At 37.8% G+C, this 16,527-nt stretch overlaps 1 protein-coding gene across 1 annotated transcript in view; it reads right to left on the reverse strand.

Annotated features, from left to right (window-relative positions):
* CNTNAP2 (contactin associated protein 2) overlaps positions 1-16,527 on the reverse strand; it is a 1,011,284-nt gene that overhangs the window by 512,324 nt on the left and 482,433 nt on the right. Inside the window, exon 8 of the mRNA XM_030508582.1 lies at positions 14,490-14,754. Within this exon, the coding sequence (XP_030364442.1) occupies positions 14,490-14,754 (265 nt within the window). The remainder of the gene's footprint in view (positions 1-14,489; positions 14,755-16,527) is intronic.

Raw genomic sequence — 16,527 nt, forward strand, 5'->3', positions numbered from 1 at the left:
AACTTCAGGTATTGAATGTGATGATTTGAATCTATTAATCTCTGTTGAAGCGATGTTGATGATATCCAGAACGTTTGGAACACTAATTAAGAATATAATTTCTTTTAAATTATGAATAATGCAAGAGTTCGTTCTTTAATTTTACACCTACTACAGTTTGCTCATCACTTTCTGACAATGCATATCCTTAAAAAAAAAAATAAATCTATACTGAATTCCACAAAGGTATATTTATAGTATTAAGAGATAATTATTCTTCATGAGATGTGGGTGACATCAGAACAGATAAATGTACTTTCCATAGATAACTAAATTGAAGGGAAAACTTCCTCTTCTGCATGTAAAATATGACACAAGAGCTAACCAATGTGCTACTAACGTAAGTACTGAATTGCACTTAGTGTTTTTCTGTTTATTATTCAAACCAGATTTCCAAAACATTACTAAATACATTCAAGCTTGGAATTTTCTTCCATTAGAAGCTGATAAGGATATATCCTTATAGCTGTTCTAAAAAAGTTCTGCGGAAGTTGAATTTACTTTAAGAAACAAACTAGAGAGCTACATGTTTAATATGACTACTGCGTAGAAAGAAAAATAAAGAACAAGAACAAATCCACTGCTATTGAGTCTTTAGTTACTCCTGTGTAATTCCTTTTTCCACTTGTACTTTTATATTCAATGTCAGTGCTGAAATTGTGCTGAGGACATAATCTAAGGCACACCACATTGGGCCTCAGCCTATTTCCATAAAAATAACACATACTTGAAAAGGTAAAAATAGCTAAGCTATTCACTTCAGTTGTCTGTATGTGGCAAATGCCTGTACATAAACAAGGCTTATTTTCTCTGAATATTTGTCAACTGGAATTTAAGACCATACACAAGAAAACTTCTAAGGAAGCTGAAGTAACTGAGAAATAAGTGAGTATAGCTGCATTAACACACCAAAGCAGAATAAAAGCCTCCATAAAGAGGGAAAAGAATCAGTAAAATCAGGAAGTAATAAACTAACACATTATTTTCTAACTTCCTGCAGAGCTACCAACATAAGATATATAACAATATTGGTTATTCATTTTAATAAAAACCTTATTTGCCAAAACCTTGACTCAACATTGACTTATATTTAATTCCTCTACCAACCTCCATCTGCCTCAGTGTACAGTTACATTTTACATCTAACAGTTCTTACCTTGGTATAACCCTTTTCTTCTCACTCTTAGACAGAACCATGGAACTTCAGGAGCACAAAGTAAGCCCTGAAAATCCTGGAAACAAATCCTGCTTGGAAAAAACCCCAGCTTTCTGTGGACCTTCTGCATTCTCCTACTGCATGACTGTTTAACAAACAGCTCACTATTTACTGACAAGAATATTAGCTAGAGTGGCTCTGATTCACTGTTATGGGAATGGCCAGGGAGACCTGAGGCTGAAAACACCTGAAGAAGCCTTAGAAAACAGAGAGGACACTCACTCCTTCTACCAAAGAAAAAAATTTAAGATATTGTATCCAGGTGCAGAACATCTATTGCAGTGTCTGAGTATGGCAACATAAGCAAATCTTTCTTGTGGGATGATCGTATTTCAGATACTGACTGCTTCTGCATGGGTTTACTGTCATTATTTAAAAGAGTAAAACCTTGTTCTAATTATGAAACAGCCTTATGGAGACTAATAATCAGTAGCACTTATCACAGATTCCTGACATGAGGAAGAAATAACACTAAAAATGCAAATCCAACTGACTGGAATATGGAACAGGGTGGACTATAATGTTTCTAAGTGCCATAATTATTATTAGTAGCAATATTAGTTAATAGTAGTAACATATTATTATAATCATTACTTGTAGTAAAAAAAGGAACTATAAAATTCCACATTTATGCAACAGAAGATGAAGGTTCCCAGAGCCAAAGGCCTGAAGATTAGAAATAAAAGAAAGATGAACCAAGCCTCACATTCACAGCAGCATTTTCCTACAAACAACATCTGAAAAGCACAGTTTGTACTGGGCTGCTCAAAGACAGAAAGAACAAGAAGGAAGAAGAGGTAAGTGCATTCTTTGTGTTCCAAGTTTGTTCAACAGAAAATTGAATAACCAATGTCATCCTGCCAAAGGAAAACAAAATGGTTTAGTGATTTCTTGATTTTTTTTTTTAAGTGGCCTGCCAACAAAACAGCATTCTCCAGCTTTCAGAGTTTTTGGAACATTTTGTATTAAGTACTATTCTTTTGCATTGCCTTAAGCATCCTGAGCAGTTTTTCAAGAAGCTTACTTGTAAATTTAGTGGGACTTGTATTATATTACACATATTCAGTTCCTTATTACTGGGTTAACAATATACCCTGGGGTTTGTGAGGAATAAGAATAAATGTGCTTTTGGATTGTAAGAGTTAGAACTTGCTAACTTGCTACCAATCAATGCTGACAGGTTAAGGCCATGGCATGATTTGAAAATTCCTTTTGAACTGTACCAGATACAGGGAAAGTTCAGCACTCTGCTCTTTCTCCATTATAAGGAACAGAGTTGGTGAACATTTTTGGGGTCATAATGTTTTATGCCTACAGCTTTCTAGTTGCAATGAAGTGAGCATGTCTCATATATTTTTAAGACTGTCTTTGAGTACCTCAGGCATCTCCAACTAAAATACCAACCAAGTTGCTTTCTGTAATTGCGACTAATTTCTAATTGCAAAACCTATGGTAAATGAGTAACAACACTCTGATGCACGGCTCGGTGTAAATAACACTGAAACACACAGACTGCATTTCTCTTTAGGAAGTATTCAGACTATTGGAGGAAGAACTTCTCAAGTCTGAATAAAACAGTATCTTCACTGAAGTCAGGCATGTAGTGACAAGACAACAAGGAATGGCTTTAATCTGACACGGGAGATTTAGATTAGACATTAGGACCTGTGAGGGTGCTGAGGCGCTGGCACAGGGTGCCCAGAGAAGCTGTGGCTGCTCCATCCCTGGCAGTGTTTGAGGCCAGGTTGGACACAGGGGCTTGGAGCAACCTGCTCTAGTGGAAGGTGTCCCTGCCCGTGGCAGGGGGTTGGAACTGGATGAGCTTTAAGGTCCTTTCCAACCCAAACCATTCTATGATTCCATGATTCTACAATATATGTGTTTCACAGGCCCCAGTGAAGGCAAAGAATGAAGAGCTGTGCTGTGCCTAGTTCTATGCCTTTGGAGGATGCTTCAATACATGAAGCTCATCCGCCTGGGGCCAGATACTCTTGTACAGCATACAGCAAAGCTTGATCACACAGTAAATTTGATCAAATATGTCACTTGTTGCCAACGTTATAAAAACCAGCCTAACTCTCCTAAAGGTGCCTCAGCACCACATTCTTCTTTCCCAGATTCAGTACAGTCAATAGTATCAGCCTTGTGTTGGGAACTCCAGATCCTGGAGACATGGGATCTGCTATTACTGTTTTCATAGGTAATTATCTAAGTACCAACACCAGAATATTAAGAATGTTACTTTCTTCAGCTAGAATACGTGTGCTAGTGCTGTAGTAAAGTTGATTCCACTTAGCAGTTGGCTTTAATGCATGTGCTGAGTGCATAAAAAGAACTGTTAAAACATTACAAAAGGTTAATCAATGAAACTCTCATTTTTGAGGACATGTATTATGTTGTTCCACTATTTTAAATCTGCAAAAAGAAAACGAAAGTTATTTTTGCGTTTTAAAAGAATGCATCCTTCAAATCTTGCATACACATGTATTTCTTGGAAAAGACATAAGGGAAGTCATGCCTCTAAACATGTTTTTCTTTCCTCTTTCAAAGGAGATGTATAGAATTTTCAGTATTTGTCCTCAGTGAAACAGTTCAATACTGCTTACTGTTAGAATAAACTACGTATTTTATAGTGGCTGCTTCACAGCAAGGGAATTGAGTTGGGTTTTTTTCCCAAATACATAAACTTAATGAGCAAACTTTTTAAAGACAATATCATCTGCCATTCAGCTTAACAGAAACCAAAGGACTTTGGTTGCTCTGTTTCACCTCAGTGCTCATGTGCTGCTGCTTCAGCAGCATTTGAAAATGAAATGAAGCAATGTGCAAAAATGCCTGAAGGTACTTACCATCTTTTTCAAGACCAAAGTAAAGGCAGAGCTAGCAACATACTACTAGAAAATGCTTTTTTCCTGAGTCTATTTTTGCAGCTAAGGGTAACCACTTCTGTGAACTAAGCTGAAAAAAACCTAGACAATTCGGAGTGTACCTGATGCCATTTCAAGGAAGCACTTTGATAGAAATTGCTTTTAGTTCTGTCAATGTCAGTAGAAAATTACCAAAATGCCAAAATACACATCACAATTGTGCACAACTGTACTAACCAAGAGAATAGGAAGGGCAAAGCTGACTTAGAAGAGCTGCATTGCCCGTGTAAAAAATGGCATCCATCTTTTGGGCTAGATGCCATTCTGTGTCATTGATGGAAACCTGGAGGTCAGCAGCAGCACTATGAATTTACAATGGCATGACTGAAAACAGAATCTTTCCTCTAGCACATAAGTTTTATGCAGCATAAAATATGTATGGATGCTTGACAACTTTTCCTTTCATTATACACAAAAGTGACTCTCTCTTCTCTCTAAAATAACACTGTCAAACCAAGAGGGACTGCCAGAAACCTGTCAAGATAATAATCTATTTGCCCAGGTTCCTGAATAGCAATGAAAAAGAAGATATTGAGTGTCAGTTCCCAGCACATAAATTAAAGTTCCATGCCTGTAATTAGGTCGTGTTCCCCCCCACCCCCCACAAAAGAATCGTGTTTAATATTACAATGACTTTTAATTATTTTCCTGGAAGTAAGTGGCTAGAGGTATTGTGGGACACCTACCCAAGGATTAGTGATAAATAAGATTAAAAGTTGCAAAATTCCTTGTAAACTCAAATGAGTTTCAAGGACATCTGCACTAGAAAGAGTATTCCTGGTTTTACTCCAAGTGCCAATGCCTACCTTAAAAGTAAAGAAAATCTCCTTTTTTCCCTTGCATTTGGAGAGGATGAAAAGGTGAAAAGATAGCACTGGCTGTTTTACTCTACATAGTTGATAGCTTCCTCCCACAGGGGTTCTGCACAGTGTTATGTGGCCCACTGCTTGAAGGTTCTGTGCCCTTTTTATGAAATGCTACTATGCAGTACCTCTAAGCAACAATAACTTACAAATGAAGGTCCTAAGACCTCTGATCTCCCGCTCTGTTCCTAAACATGTTTTTTAAGTGTACAGAAAAGAAATATAGCATGTTGTAAGTGGAGACCCTCTCTGTTGCCGTTTCTTGTTTCTGAAACAACACAGGATGTATCTCTGCTGTCTTTGTAACCAGGACCAGTGTTCCTGGTTACAGGATCTGTGTTCCCCTGACCCGTTCACCCAATGCAGCTCACATTTGCAGTTCTCATGGCTGGTCCCTACAGCAATCCATTGGCATCCACACTATACAGCATATGGAGGGGTCTTTGGATCAGTACCCACTCTCTGGGCTTCATCATGTTGACCCACACCCCACACTGTCTAAGCCATGTGCAAAACTAACCTATTTCATGGCTATCATATGATTATCATTACAGGACCATAGCTACAGCAACCTTGTCACAACAGTTTGGCTCTCCTCCTGACCCCACACATCCTTCTTTGGGTCTGGAACACTAATGCGACGACCTTAAAAGTGGGTATCTCTTCATAAAGTGATGAATAATAAGGTGGTTATGTCATGCCCTGAGGTATTTTCACTTTTTAAGCAATTACATCCACAATATGTTGTGTGTGCAGAAGGAGAGGGGGGTGGAGGAGCATAACATTCTGTAATGGTACAGACCCTTGCAGAAAAGTGATGGGAGGACAAGCCAGGTTGTCACAGTAAAAGCTGGTGTTTTGTCAGTAGATGGTGTATGTCAATACTGTCTGTTGCAACAGGCTCCAGATGAGTCTAACCACTGAACTATTCCTGGATCAGTGCTGATGGTGGGGCAACTCCTGATCCCATTGAAAGATGATCACAGAATCATAGAATAGTTAGGGTTGGAAAAGACCTTAAGATCATCTAGTTCCAAACCCCCTGCCATGGGCAGGGACACCTCGCACTAAACCATGTCACCCAAGGCTCTGTCCAACCTGGCCTTGAACACTGCCAGGGATGGAGCATTCACAACTTCCTTGGGCAGCCCATCCCAGTGCCTCACCACCCTCACAGTAAAGAACTTCTTCCTTATATATAACCTAAACTTCTCCTGTTTAAGTTTGAAACCACTGCTCTTTGTCCTATCGCTACAGTCCCTGATGAAGAGTCCCTCCCCAGCATCCTTGTAGGCCCCCTCCATAATCTTTAAACCATAATGAAATGGTTACTGAACTTACATATCCTAGGAGTGCTACAGCCCTTTTCCAGGGGGACAGTCAGAGCAGCAGGACCTTGAGATGAACAAGGCATCATGTGAGGGTGTAGACTCACCTGCTGTTTGCCCTGGCTCTCCTGAACCCATTCAGATGGTTTTACTGTGTTACCAAACGCTGACATTCTGTGAACTTCCTGCATGTCACAGATGGCAAATTAGGTGAGTAAACTCTTTGACATATAGCTGTACGCACAATAGTACATATACATATGTACAGTGGCTATAACTCATACTATCGAAGTGGGAGCATTCTTTTTACTTTCTACTACTCCACTTAACTCACAGCCATCTACAAAAGAACATAAGTGCCATACTAAATAGGCAGTAGAAGTATATGCTTAAGTTATTATAGCTGATTAATCATATGGTGGGTTATTATGAGATGTCGTTAGCCAACTACTTCTCCCGAAATGGAAGTGAAATAAAAAGCAGACTTCAAATAATTTCCTACATTTTCTCACTAGTTTCCAGTAAGAATTAAATCTGCTACAAGGTGAACTGAAGAGCTAACATAGCACTAAGTTGAATTAGAATTTTCAAGGAATAATAACATCTATGGAAAAGTTTACAGAAACCATCTCATTCTGTCATTAACAGAAAAATGGGCTTTTATAAAATTAGTAAGTTTAAGCCATTGGTGCTGGATGGTATTCATGCTGCTGCTGAAAGCACTGAGGACATGATTGTGAGGTTGTCACCTTTACAGAAGAGGAGGCAGAGATGGCAAACTAGTATACTGGGGGAAAGAACATAATATTTCTGATATCCAGTCTTTCAGATATCAGAAAACATTTCCTTCATCTCCATTTATATTATATGAATGCTCAATGGTGTCCTGGGGATACTGCTGTCAGGATGTGCACAAACACAACAAATACAACTACAGCTCCCGTCTCTATTTTATCCTTTTGATTATTTATTACTAATCTAGAAGGAAAATAATACTGGAAAAATCCACATTTACCTCAATCAGCACATATAAGTCCTGAAAAACTGTAAAACACAAACAGAAATATATTTTGCCATGTCCTTTCCAACATTAGCTTCTTACTGATCCAAGAGGTAATGCTGGTTTTAGGTAAGCATGTTTGGCTTGCTAAACCAATCTTTAGAGAGAGATCTCTTCATGCTATTTTGCATTCCACAAAAATATGCAGACAGAGGACCCGCTTAAGTAAAAAACTATGTTCTTCAGGTAACTGCAAAATATTGGGCACCTCTGTAGCATTCAGTGCTCAGGGGCTTATCTTTCATCCATCAAAGTCCAAAGCTAAATTTTCACTGACTTGACTAGAACCAGACTGGCAATAACTGATGTGGATGGAGTAAGCAAAGGCAACACGGAAAGCAAATAAAATTGATTCCGCTTCTTGTCAAATTTATTGAATTAAAAAAAGAATTAAAAGTGTAGATTTCCAACTAGTTCCATCCAGCTCTACTCACATAATTTACATTCCTCCTATCAGGAAGTTAAAATTACCATGTAGCTATTGACTATTGTACCTTTCACCTGAATGAAATTTGGTGCCACGCAGTGACTGCTTAAAGCTAAAACAGAGAAGGCCGTGCAAAGGTCCCTTCTAACTCTGTTCTACAGCCAAGAGAAAACGATGCCAAAAGAAGTAAACTGAACTTCAGCCTCCTCTATAAATTTAGGAAGCCTCTCCAGAAGAACAGCCTGGTTTCTTGATTCTCAGGTTCCTCCATGCTTGCAAGGTACCAGTGCAATCAACAGAGAGTTATATTCCTTTCAGTGAAGTAGCCAAAAATGGTACTATCTGTGTTTTGGAATGCATAGCCTGTGCTTGGTAGGCAGCTCTCCAGTGAAAATCAGTGAGTGATGAAGCAGAATTCACAAACCTCCTGAACTGAAGTCATCAGTTTTCTTAGACAAAAAAGTCTGCAATCAGGAACTCTATTTCTTGCTCTGACTGGTCTGAGAGTCTACTGTACCGAGATGCAAAAACAGACTAGGAGAAAAACATGTAGAAGAAAGAAAAATAACTACTCCAAGCATGTCTGTTTCTCAGTTCTGTGGAATTCAAAAGCACAAATACGTATTCATGTAGCTGCATCCACTGCTTGAAGTCATTAGCCAAAAATAAACACAAAAAGACACAAAACTGGCTATCTGCTCAGACTCTTCTGATGCTAAATCATCATCATGCTGTCTTCTGTGGACAGAACTTGTGTCTCTCATCTTGATCATGCTGACAAGTGCCTCACGGGTATCTGCCTCCACTTACTAACATTCAGTTATACAGCAGTATCAGTAATATGGAAAAGACCTGGTGGGAAATGTTACCTCCCCACCAGAAGAGCACTTGTGCTGTGTGTATACAGATCCCTTATTTAAACCTACATTTAGCAACAGAGACAAAAAATACTTATCAATTCCCACATAAAATGCCCCTGGGAATCGTCACTGGAAGAATACCACTTCAGATCTGTCAGAGAGCAACATTTTATTACCTGAAGGATGTTATCTTAACCTGGGGTCTAAAATACAAATGCACTGCAATTCAGATGACTTGAGATCTAGTAGAAAGACACAAGGGTGGAAAGGCTTTCCAGAGAGACTCCATGGGGAGAGGTCTGATTTATTTAATACAGATAAATATGACAAAAAGATATTCATATCCCAACTTTTACTAAGTTTATGGTTGACTGGAAGAGCTAAAGACATCCTTGAGCAGCAGCTAATATACAGAACAAGATGTTAACTTGGAGAGTTGGAAGAGGAAAAAAGTTGCTCCAAGCAAGTAAGTTCAATTTAATGTCTGAAGATTTTGACACTGAAGGCTTCTCTGTTAAGATATTATGGGCCAAAGGAGATGATGTCCTTTTTCAGCGACTTATCATTTGTACTGTGGGATAAAATCCAAAGGATCTTCATAGAGCCTCTAGTATTTAGGTTGAGCAGAGAATGTTTAGATATGAAAGGTCAGACCTGTCTATGAAAAGACAAGGGAGAAAGTAAACACAGGATAAATCAGGAGATTATTTCAGAATGTGCCAGCATCAAAACTTTGCCTTTTCTCAAGAGGCAGAGAAGTTCTCTTCTGTATTGAAACAGAGATCTGAGGTTTGCCGATTACAAACAATGGAAAGCCATTATATGATTCCTCAGGAGTGCTATTTTGAGTGTTACTATTATGTCTAAGCAACACTCTTCATGTTTGTTAATGGGTTACCAATTCTTCCCCATGTTGAAAGCTTCAGAAAAGGTTGGTTTCATTAAGAAGGAATTTGGGTTAAGCTGCTGAACCAGGTAGATATAATTAAGTGGAAGAAATGATGGCAACTGGAACACAGGCTGTGGCTTAACCCTGCACTGAACAGCATTTGTGTGTGGCTTTGGGAAGAGATTCAGAACAGGTTTTCTGGCAAAGAGAGGTGTGGGAGGAAGACATTTTCCTGTTGCTGATTTCTTCTGTGCTCAAGAAAGGAGACATTAGCTTGTAAAACATTATCAAACAATTCAATTTCATCAGCAATTTGTTCTAACTGCAAGATCACAAATTTTGAGTAGGTTCTTAGAGTAAACAGGTATCATACACTAAAATTAAATTACTTTTCAAACTGTAGCAGAGCATCAGAATCCTTTGGTATTCGAACAACACTGGAAATCTGCTTTTAAAAAGTTATTAAAGAAAGCAAGAACACTTCTGCCTTCTATCTTCTCAGCCTAGCATTGCTCCCATCAATCCCTTGGGTAAAGCCAGCAATATTCAGGAAGTTTTCCTGAATCCCATGATGCCAAAAGCAGAATTTAATCCAAAACTATATAAAGCAGTAAAGATAAATCTCTTGACTCTTTTCTGAGATTCTCTCCTATTATTAATCCCTATGGTGGGACATACACAATTATGAAGATAATAATCCCAGTTTACTCTGCAGAGAAAAAGTCAATAGGACATTTAAGTCTTGATTTATATACAAGCTTTTAAGTGTTTCACCTCTGTAATTCTGCACAGTCAGTAGCTTATTTCTTCTAATTAAATCTTTATTTCAGCTCTCCATGGGCCTGATTTTCCTCTTACTAACAGCAAATTTATTAATATAACTCTAATCAATCAAATGGTGGTAGTGTCTAAATAAGATTAACGTAAGAAAAAGCAAAATCCAGGCCATTGACACTGTATGATAGTCTCAACGGTCTATTCATAACTCAACAGTGCTTACTGGACACTTACCAGAGTGCTGGGCAGGGAAGAGAAGGGAAGGAATTTTTTCTTGTTTGGAGACCTGTTTTGAAGGAATGACTGGCAAGAACATGGAAAAATGAAAAACTCTTCCCAGTAAGCAAAATCAAGCAGTAGGTATAACCACAAGGACTAAGCATCTTTGTCGCTTTCATAGGTACTACAAACTGAAAGCTAAACTGCATAGTAAAGTAAAATATTCTGTTAAGTCAAAACTGTGTTATGGGCAAAAGAGTGTACACCTTATGGACACAGTGAAAAAAGTATTACTGATTTAACAGTTCTTTATTGCCTCCACCATTCACCAGGCTGAAGCCCAGGACAAGTCAGAGTCTAGTTGTTTGACCACTGTTACACAAGGCACAGCCACGCCAAGTAAAACCTGAGATTCTACTTTACCAGGTCAGCACAAAAGTCTGTTGCATTTTACTACATTTTGCATTCATGCTTTCTATTTGACCACATTACTGAATCCCTTCATTCACTATATACAGTATGTAAAACAGAAAAAGTAGAACTGGCATAAAAAATAAAGAATAAACCTATTTCTGATTTCTCAGATTAGAAATAGCTCTCACTCTTTTTAACTGTCAGTTGATTCTGCTTGCTGATTATTTGATGTTGCCTACAAACCTTTTTACACTGTCCTGTAAACTCTTCACTTACTGATTCTATAGGTAAGTAGTAAACAGAGGTCCGTATACTATACGGGACTAGAAGTGCAGCTCCTTTAACTGTTCCTACTACGCATTATTTCATTTTTATTTTTGTAAAGTGCAAACAAAATATTTCAAACTGAATCACAGACTGGTTTGGGCTGGAAAGGACCTCAAGATCATCTGGTTGCAATACCCCTGCCATGGGCAGGGACACCCTGCACTAAACCTTGTCATCCAAGACTCCATCCAACCTGGCCTTGAACACTGCCAGGGATGGAGCATTTACCACTTCATCTGCCTCTCTCTTCTTAAACTAAATGCTCAAGTGAATTAGGTACGACAGTTACATCAAGTCGACGAGAAAATCTTCACATACTGTCTGATCCCTCCCAGGCACCATGAAGCCCTTCATGAAGTAGTTCAGTAAGGAGGTTTGCAGTGCTCACCTACCAGTGAGAAACATGGGAATTTAACTATATTTGATACATTCGAAGGCTAGACTTTCCCATTTATTTGAACTCTACTCACGCTAAGACAGAGCTCCCAAGTCAGTGCATGCAGCTTTCATGTGTTTAAAGAATATTATGACACTGAAAGTCAGATAAACCAGAACTGTGCTCCACACTAGTATCTTTAGTGCAGAGACATGAAGGAATAAACTGCCACCTCCACATCAGCATACAGTCCTCTCATGGAATTCCTGCTGGTCTGTTCAATTACTGTTTCTAGAGCCAGCATTAGACTATGCCTCAGAATGAACTGCTGATGTCCCCATGTTAACATGGAAAGCTGGCACTAAAAACTGCACATGAAAGTAAGTCTACAGGACCACAACAGACAGAAATCTTTGTGCCCAAGGCAGTGACTTCTGCATAAACCCAGCAGGTTTATATGCTGACGTCTTAATTCCCTGCACAAAAAGGGAACAAGAAGGTCGCCGTGATATTTGCTGTACAAGAGCAGTGTTCTTTCTGCAGCCTTCTCTGGCAGATGCCATAGTTTGCTTTCCTGTGTTCACACACACAATTCATTTCACAGGCACTGAAATGCCTGTTGCAACGAAGCATGAAAATAAATATGAAGGTATGAAAATAAATCAATACTTTCCCAGGATAGCTACGCAAATATAAAAAGTCCACACATTGAAAATTAAACAATAAATGCATTTTTACTGCGGTACAAACTGTAATAACAAAGGAAACTGCTAACTCTTTAAGATACTCAAACTGTAGTATGTAGATAGTGGATTTGATGGAGATTAAGAACAGCATCGTGGCTATAAAAATGAATAGCTGCATTTGATTCTTGGGCTATTAAGTAAACTGATCATACAGACTGAAAAGATTTACTCTGAAGAACATTCAGTTTAGAATATTTCAGAAGAAAGTCAGAATATGAAAACTCTGGTGCGACACCACAGTAGTTGTGGAGGTTTTGTTGTGGGTGAAGGTCTAAGGGAAAGCAGAAAAGCAAATTCAAAGTGTTTGTATGTGTTTTCTTAGCAGAATGTAAACATAATGGCATCTCAGAATGGTTTTATATCAAGACACACACTGGGCAAAATTAGTGGCAAATTGCTGATAGTCAGAAGAAAGCTCATGAAGAAGTATTGTGCGTAGCCACTTCTCCCTGTAAACTGGGATTTGTACTAGGTAGAGCTAAGGAAGAAAGAATTGAGGTTGATAATTTCATGTGTTTCCTAATTATGATGCACTAGCACCTTAACAAAACACTCCTGTTCAAGATCCTACTGTAGTACCAAAACATTACTTAATTCTTTTATGAGAGTATCTATATAACAGAGGCAATGAAATGCTAGCTTGCAATCTATGTTGTTGACTTTTTATGCTAAAGCAAAATGTAATGATGGAAGGAGGTACATATTTTTCATAAAACCACTTTAATTTTACAAAACAGGTATTTTCTGATTTTTAGTTGTTGTTATTCATATTTTACTCAGTTCTATGGTTAAAATACTTATTTTCATTTCATGCCTATTTCATTATTTTAATGTCACCCTATTTCATTAATAGGGTGAAAAGAGAAAACTCATAAAAATGTCCAAGTGCCAAATGAAATGTTACTTTCCTACATAATATGTTTTCTCATTAAAAAAGGCATTTTTTTATTTTTTCTGACATTTCTTCACATCCCTGTTTATATGACTATACAGACAATGTATTTTCAACTAGAAATCAACCAAGTAAGTAGACATAAAAACACTGTCATTCCTTCAGAGCTATACCAGTAGATCAATCCTGTTGAACACTGAAGACTCCACAATGAAATTAGGAAAAAACAGGAACCACAGATGATTTCAGTCAAAAAAAGGTGTCCCTTTTTTGGCTAAGAAATTAGGTTGCCATATCTGCTACTTGAAATAATCACCGGGTTGGGTTTTTTCACGTGGAGCTAGATCCATTTGCAAAGCAACCCTGTCTCTTCCAACGCATGATTAGGTTATGACTGCTGAGAAAAGTGTCAATTGACATGATGTAGCAAACAGTGTACTGGCCACAGCTGATCCAGAAATGCCCATAAAGAATCCAGACTGAAAATAAATAATTTATCAAAGTATCATGTAATATCAAAAGGCTGATCAACCATCACTAATGCATGCCCTTTTTCTTCCAGCAACAAACCTAATCCTGAACCTTATACCCCAGTATTTTCCAAATTCTCCTTAGCTAGGTGCTAAAACTCTGGTACTTCTCCAGCATGACTCTAAAGAGCACAGTTAGAGAATGCCACAGTATTTTTCATGCCAGCCTTGTGGTTAAAACAAATGTGGTTGGGGTTTGGGTTTTTTTTTTTTTTCTTTAATGAGAGCTTCCTATTTATTAGGAAGTAACAGGAGCAACCTAATTATTAGGCTACTCTCAACATGGGAGTACCATCCCCTTTTGAAACCAAATCCTTTTGCAGGGAAGACTGCAAGACAGATGGAAGGAAGGAAAAAAGAAGCAATGCTGCCTCACAGATAAGGGGCCATACCTCGTCTGGGTTTCATGACAGAATATTTGTGTCTTCTTTTTTTAATCTAACAACTGTTTCAATATTATTCTACCTCTTACTCAATGAAAGAGGATTTAATATAGTTAAATTTTCAATTTTGTAAAACAACTGTTCTTATTTTAGGTCCATGATGCTTTTAAACAACACCAAGAAAAATGATACCAATTAAAATAAAGCAACACTTACCTGATGAGATGTCTATTCGGTTCTTCTTCACTTGGGTGACATTGATATGGACGCTGACTTTGCCCTCATTTATGTCAATCTCAACATTCCCCAGGTCATCTGCAAAGTTGCTGAAGACAAGAAGTCCATTGGGGTTCCAGGTTCGGAAAAGGAAACTGACTGAAAACAGGTCCTGGCTTGGACGACCAGGAACCTCAAGGTAACTGGTTGCATTGAAAAAGACAGGCACTGTATGTGGCTCCACACAAGAAAAACTTAAATTTCCCTAAGTAAAACAAACAAACAAAAAGAAGCAAAAACATAAGCAAAATGGTAAAATTCCATTAAATTCATAGCTACCTCTAGAAAAGTATTCTAGGTTTTATTAAACCTTGACTACTGTGATTGATGTGCTATTACTATTATTATTGTTGCTATTATAATGTTGTTGCTAATGTTTTGGTTTTGTCTAGCAGTGGCCCCATTATATTTTGTTCTGAACACATACACAGTAAGAGGCAGTCTTTGCCCTAAACACTTAAAGTCTAACTAAGATAAAGCTTAGATAAAAGCAGTAATATTCCAAATTCAAAGATGAAGAAATTAATCACAGAGAAACTCCAGTGGTCTCCAAAGATGCCTACAACAGAGCAGTACTTCATCCTTTTATAAAATTGAAATACAGCTTTCCAAATACCATTATATCAATGTGTCAATCAATACAGTACATGAAGTTGTGAAAGGACATATAATACCTCATGAAGAGCCAGCCTCTCTGCTGTGTTTTCTACTGGATAATACTAGATAAGGTAATACTTCATTTAATGAAACAGAAGGATTTGGAGTACATGATCATGATCAATGCCTAATATTTGTAGTAAATTATTTTCTCGGTAAAAGAAACTGCAGTTTTCACACTGTAAAATTTTACTCTTTGGGACACTGACAAAAATCCAGTCAAGTTTACTGATTCCAAGGGTTTAAAATAGCCTACCTATAAAGGCCAGTAGAACTAGTATCAACTAGACTACCAGGTTGGCAGCCTCCATCATTGATTGAGAAAAAATGATGTTTGCAGTAATATGGAACTAGAGATTTCTTCATTCTGATCTAAATTATTCACTCCTATCCTTGTGATAAAACCTCAGCACTACAAACCATGTTCTTTTCACACACCTGTGTTCCATGGATAACAGAAAATATCCAAGAATTTAGGAAAATTATCAGCTAAAACAACTATAGGAAACTTTTAAATTATAATGTGAGGAGCAAAACTACTGTCTGAGTAAAGGCAAAGGACCTCCACTTAACTCCTTTGTTGCTAAGGTGCTTGGCTATTCTGAGTGGCGTTTTTTGTTTAAAAGTTGCCTGAGATTTTAAAAGTTTTCAGCCAACTAACCATTAAATCCAAATAGTTAACTCATTTGTTTGAATAGTTTTAGTCTCAATATTTCCAAATGTGCTACAGAAAACTTTTAGTTAAACCACAGATTTTAAATACAGAAAAAAAAAGAGCTGTAGAGTGGCTAAAATACCCTCATCAACTCTTTGTTAACATCCTCAGTGTAACAGTCACTATGGTCACAACCACAGTCATGGCTTCTGTTACACAGTCCTCTGGAGACACAGAAGGCAACAGCATTTCATAAGAGCTGACATCTCACAGTTCAGTTAGATACCAATTAAGTAATGCTCAGAAAGCATTTTATTAGACATTTTTAAGAGTTTCTTTTTCTGCCTTATTACCGAGAGGAACTAACAATTTCCTCGTAACAAGGCGGCTTTCATATCCAATTGACACTCTCCTGTCATCCTGATACTTTGGATACTTGCACGTATAACACCTATAAATGTTAATGGCATTAAATGCATTCAAATCCTTTTTCACACCACCAGCAGCCGAACTGCATGAAAGATTTCTTAAGGAAGATATAAGTCTAATTTTTCTGCTAGTTAGTATTTTCCCTGCTGAGCTACTCATTAATCTGAACTGGATTATCAATTCCCTCTTTGACTGTAATTTACAAGACAACTCTCTTAAGTACAGCCCATCTGATAT

Source organism: Strigops habroptila, chromosome 1 (assembly GCF_004027225.2).
Source record: "Strigops habroptila isolate Jane chromosome 1, bStrHab1.2.pri, whole genome shotgun sequence".
Lineage (NCBI taxonomy): Eukaryota > Metazoa > Chordata > Aves > Psittaciformes > Psittacidae > Strigops > Strigops habroptila.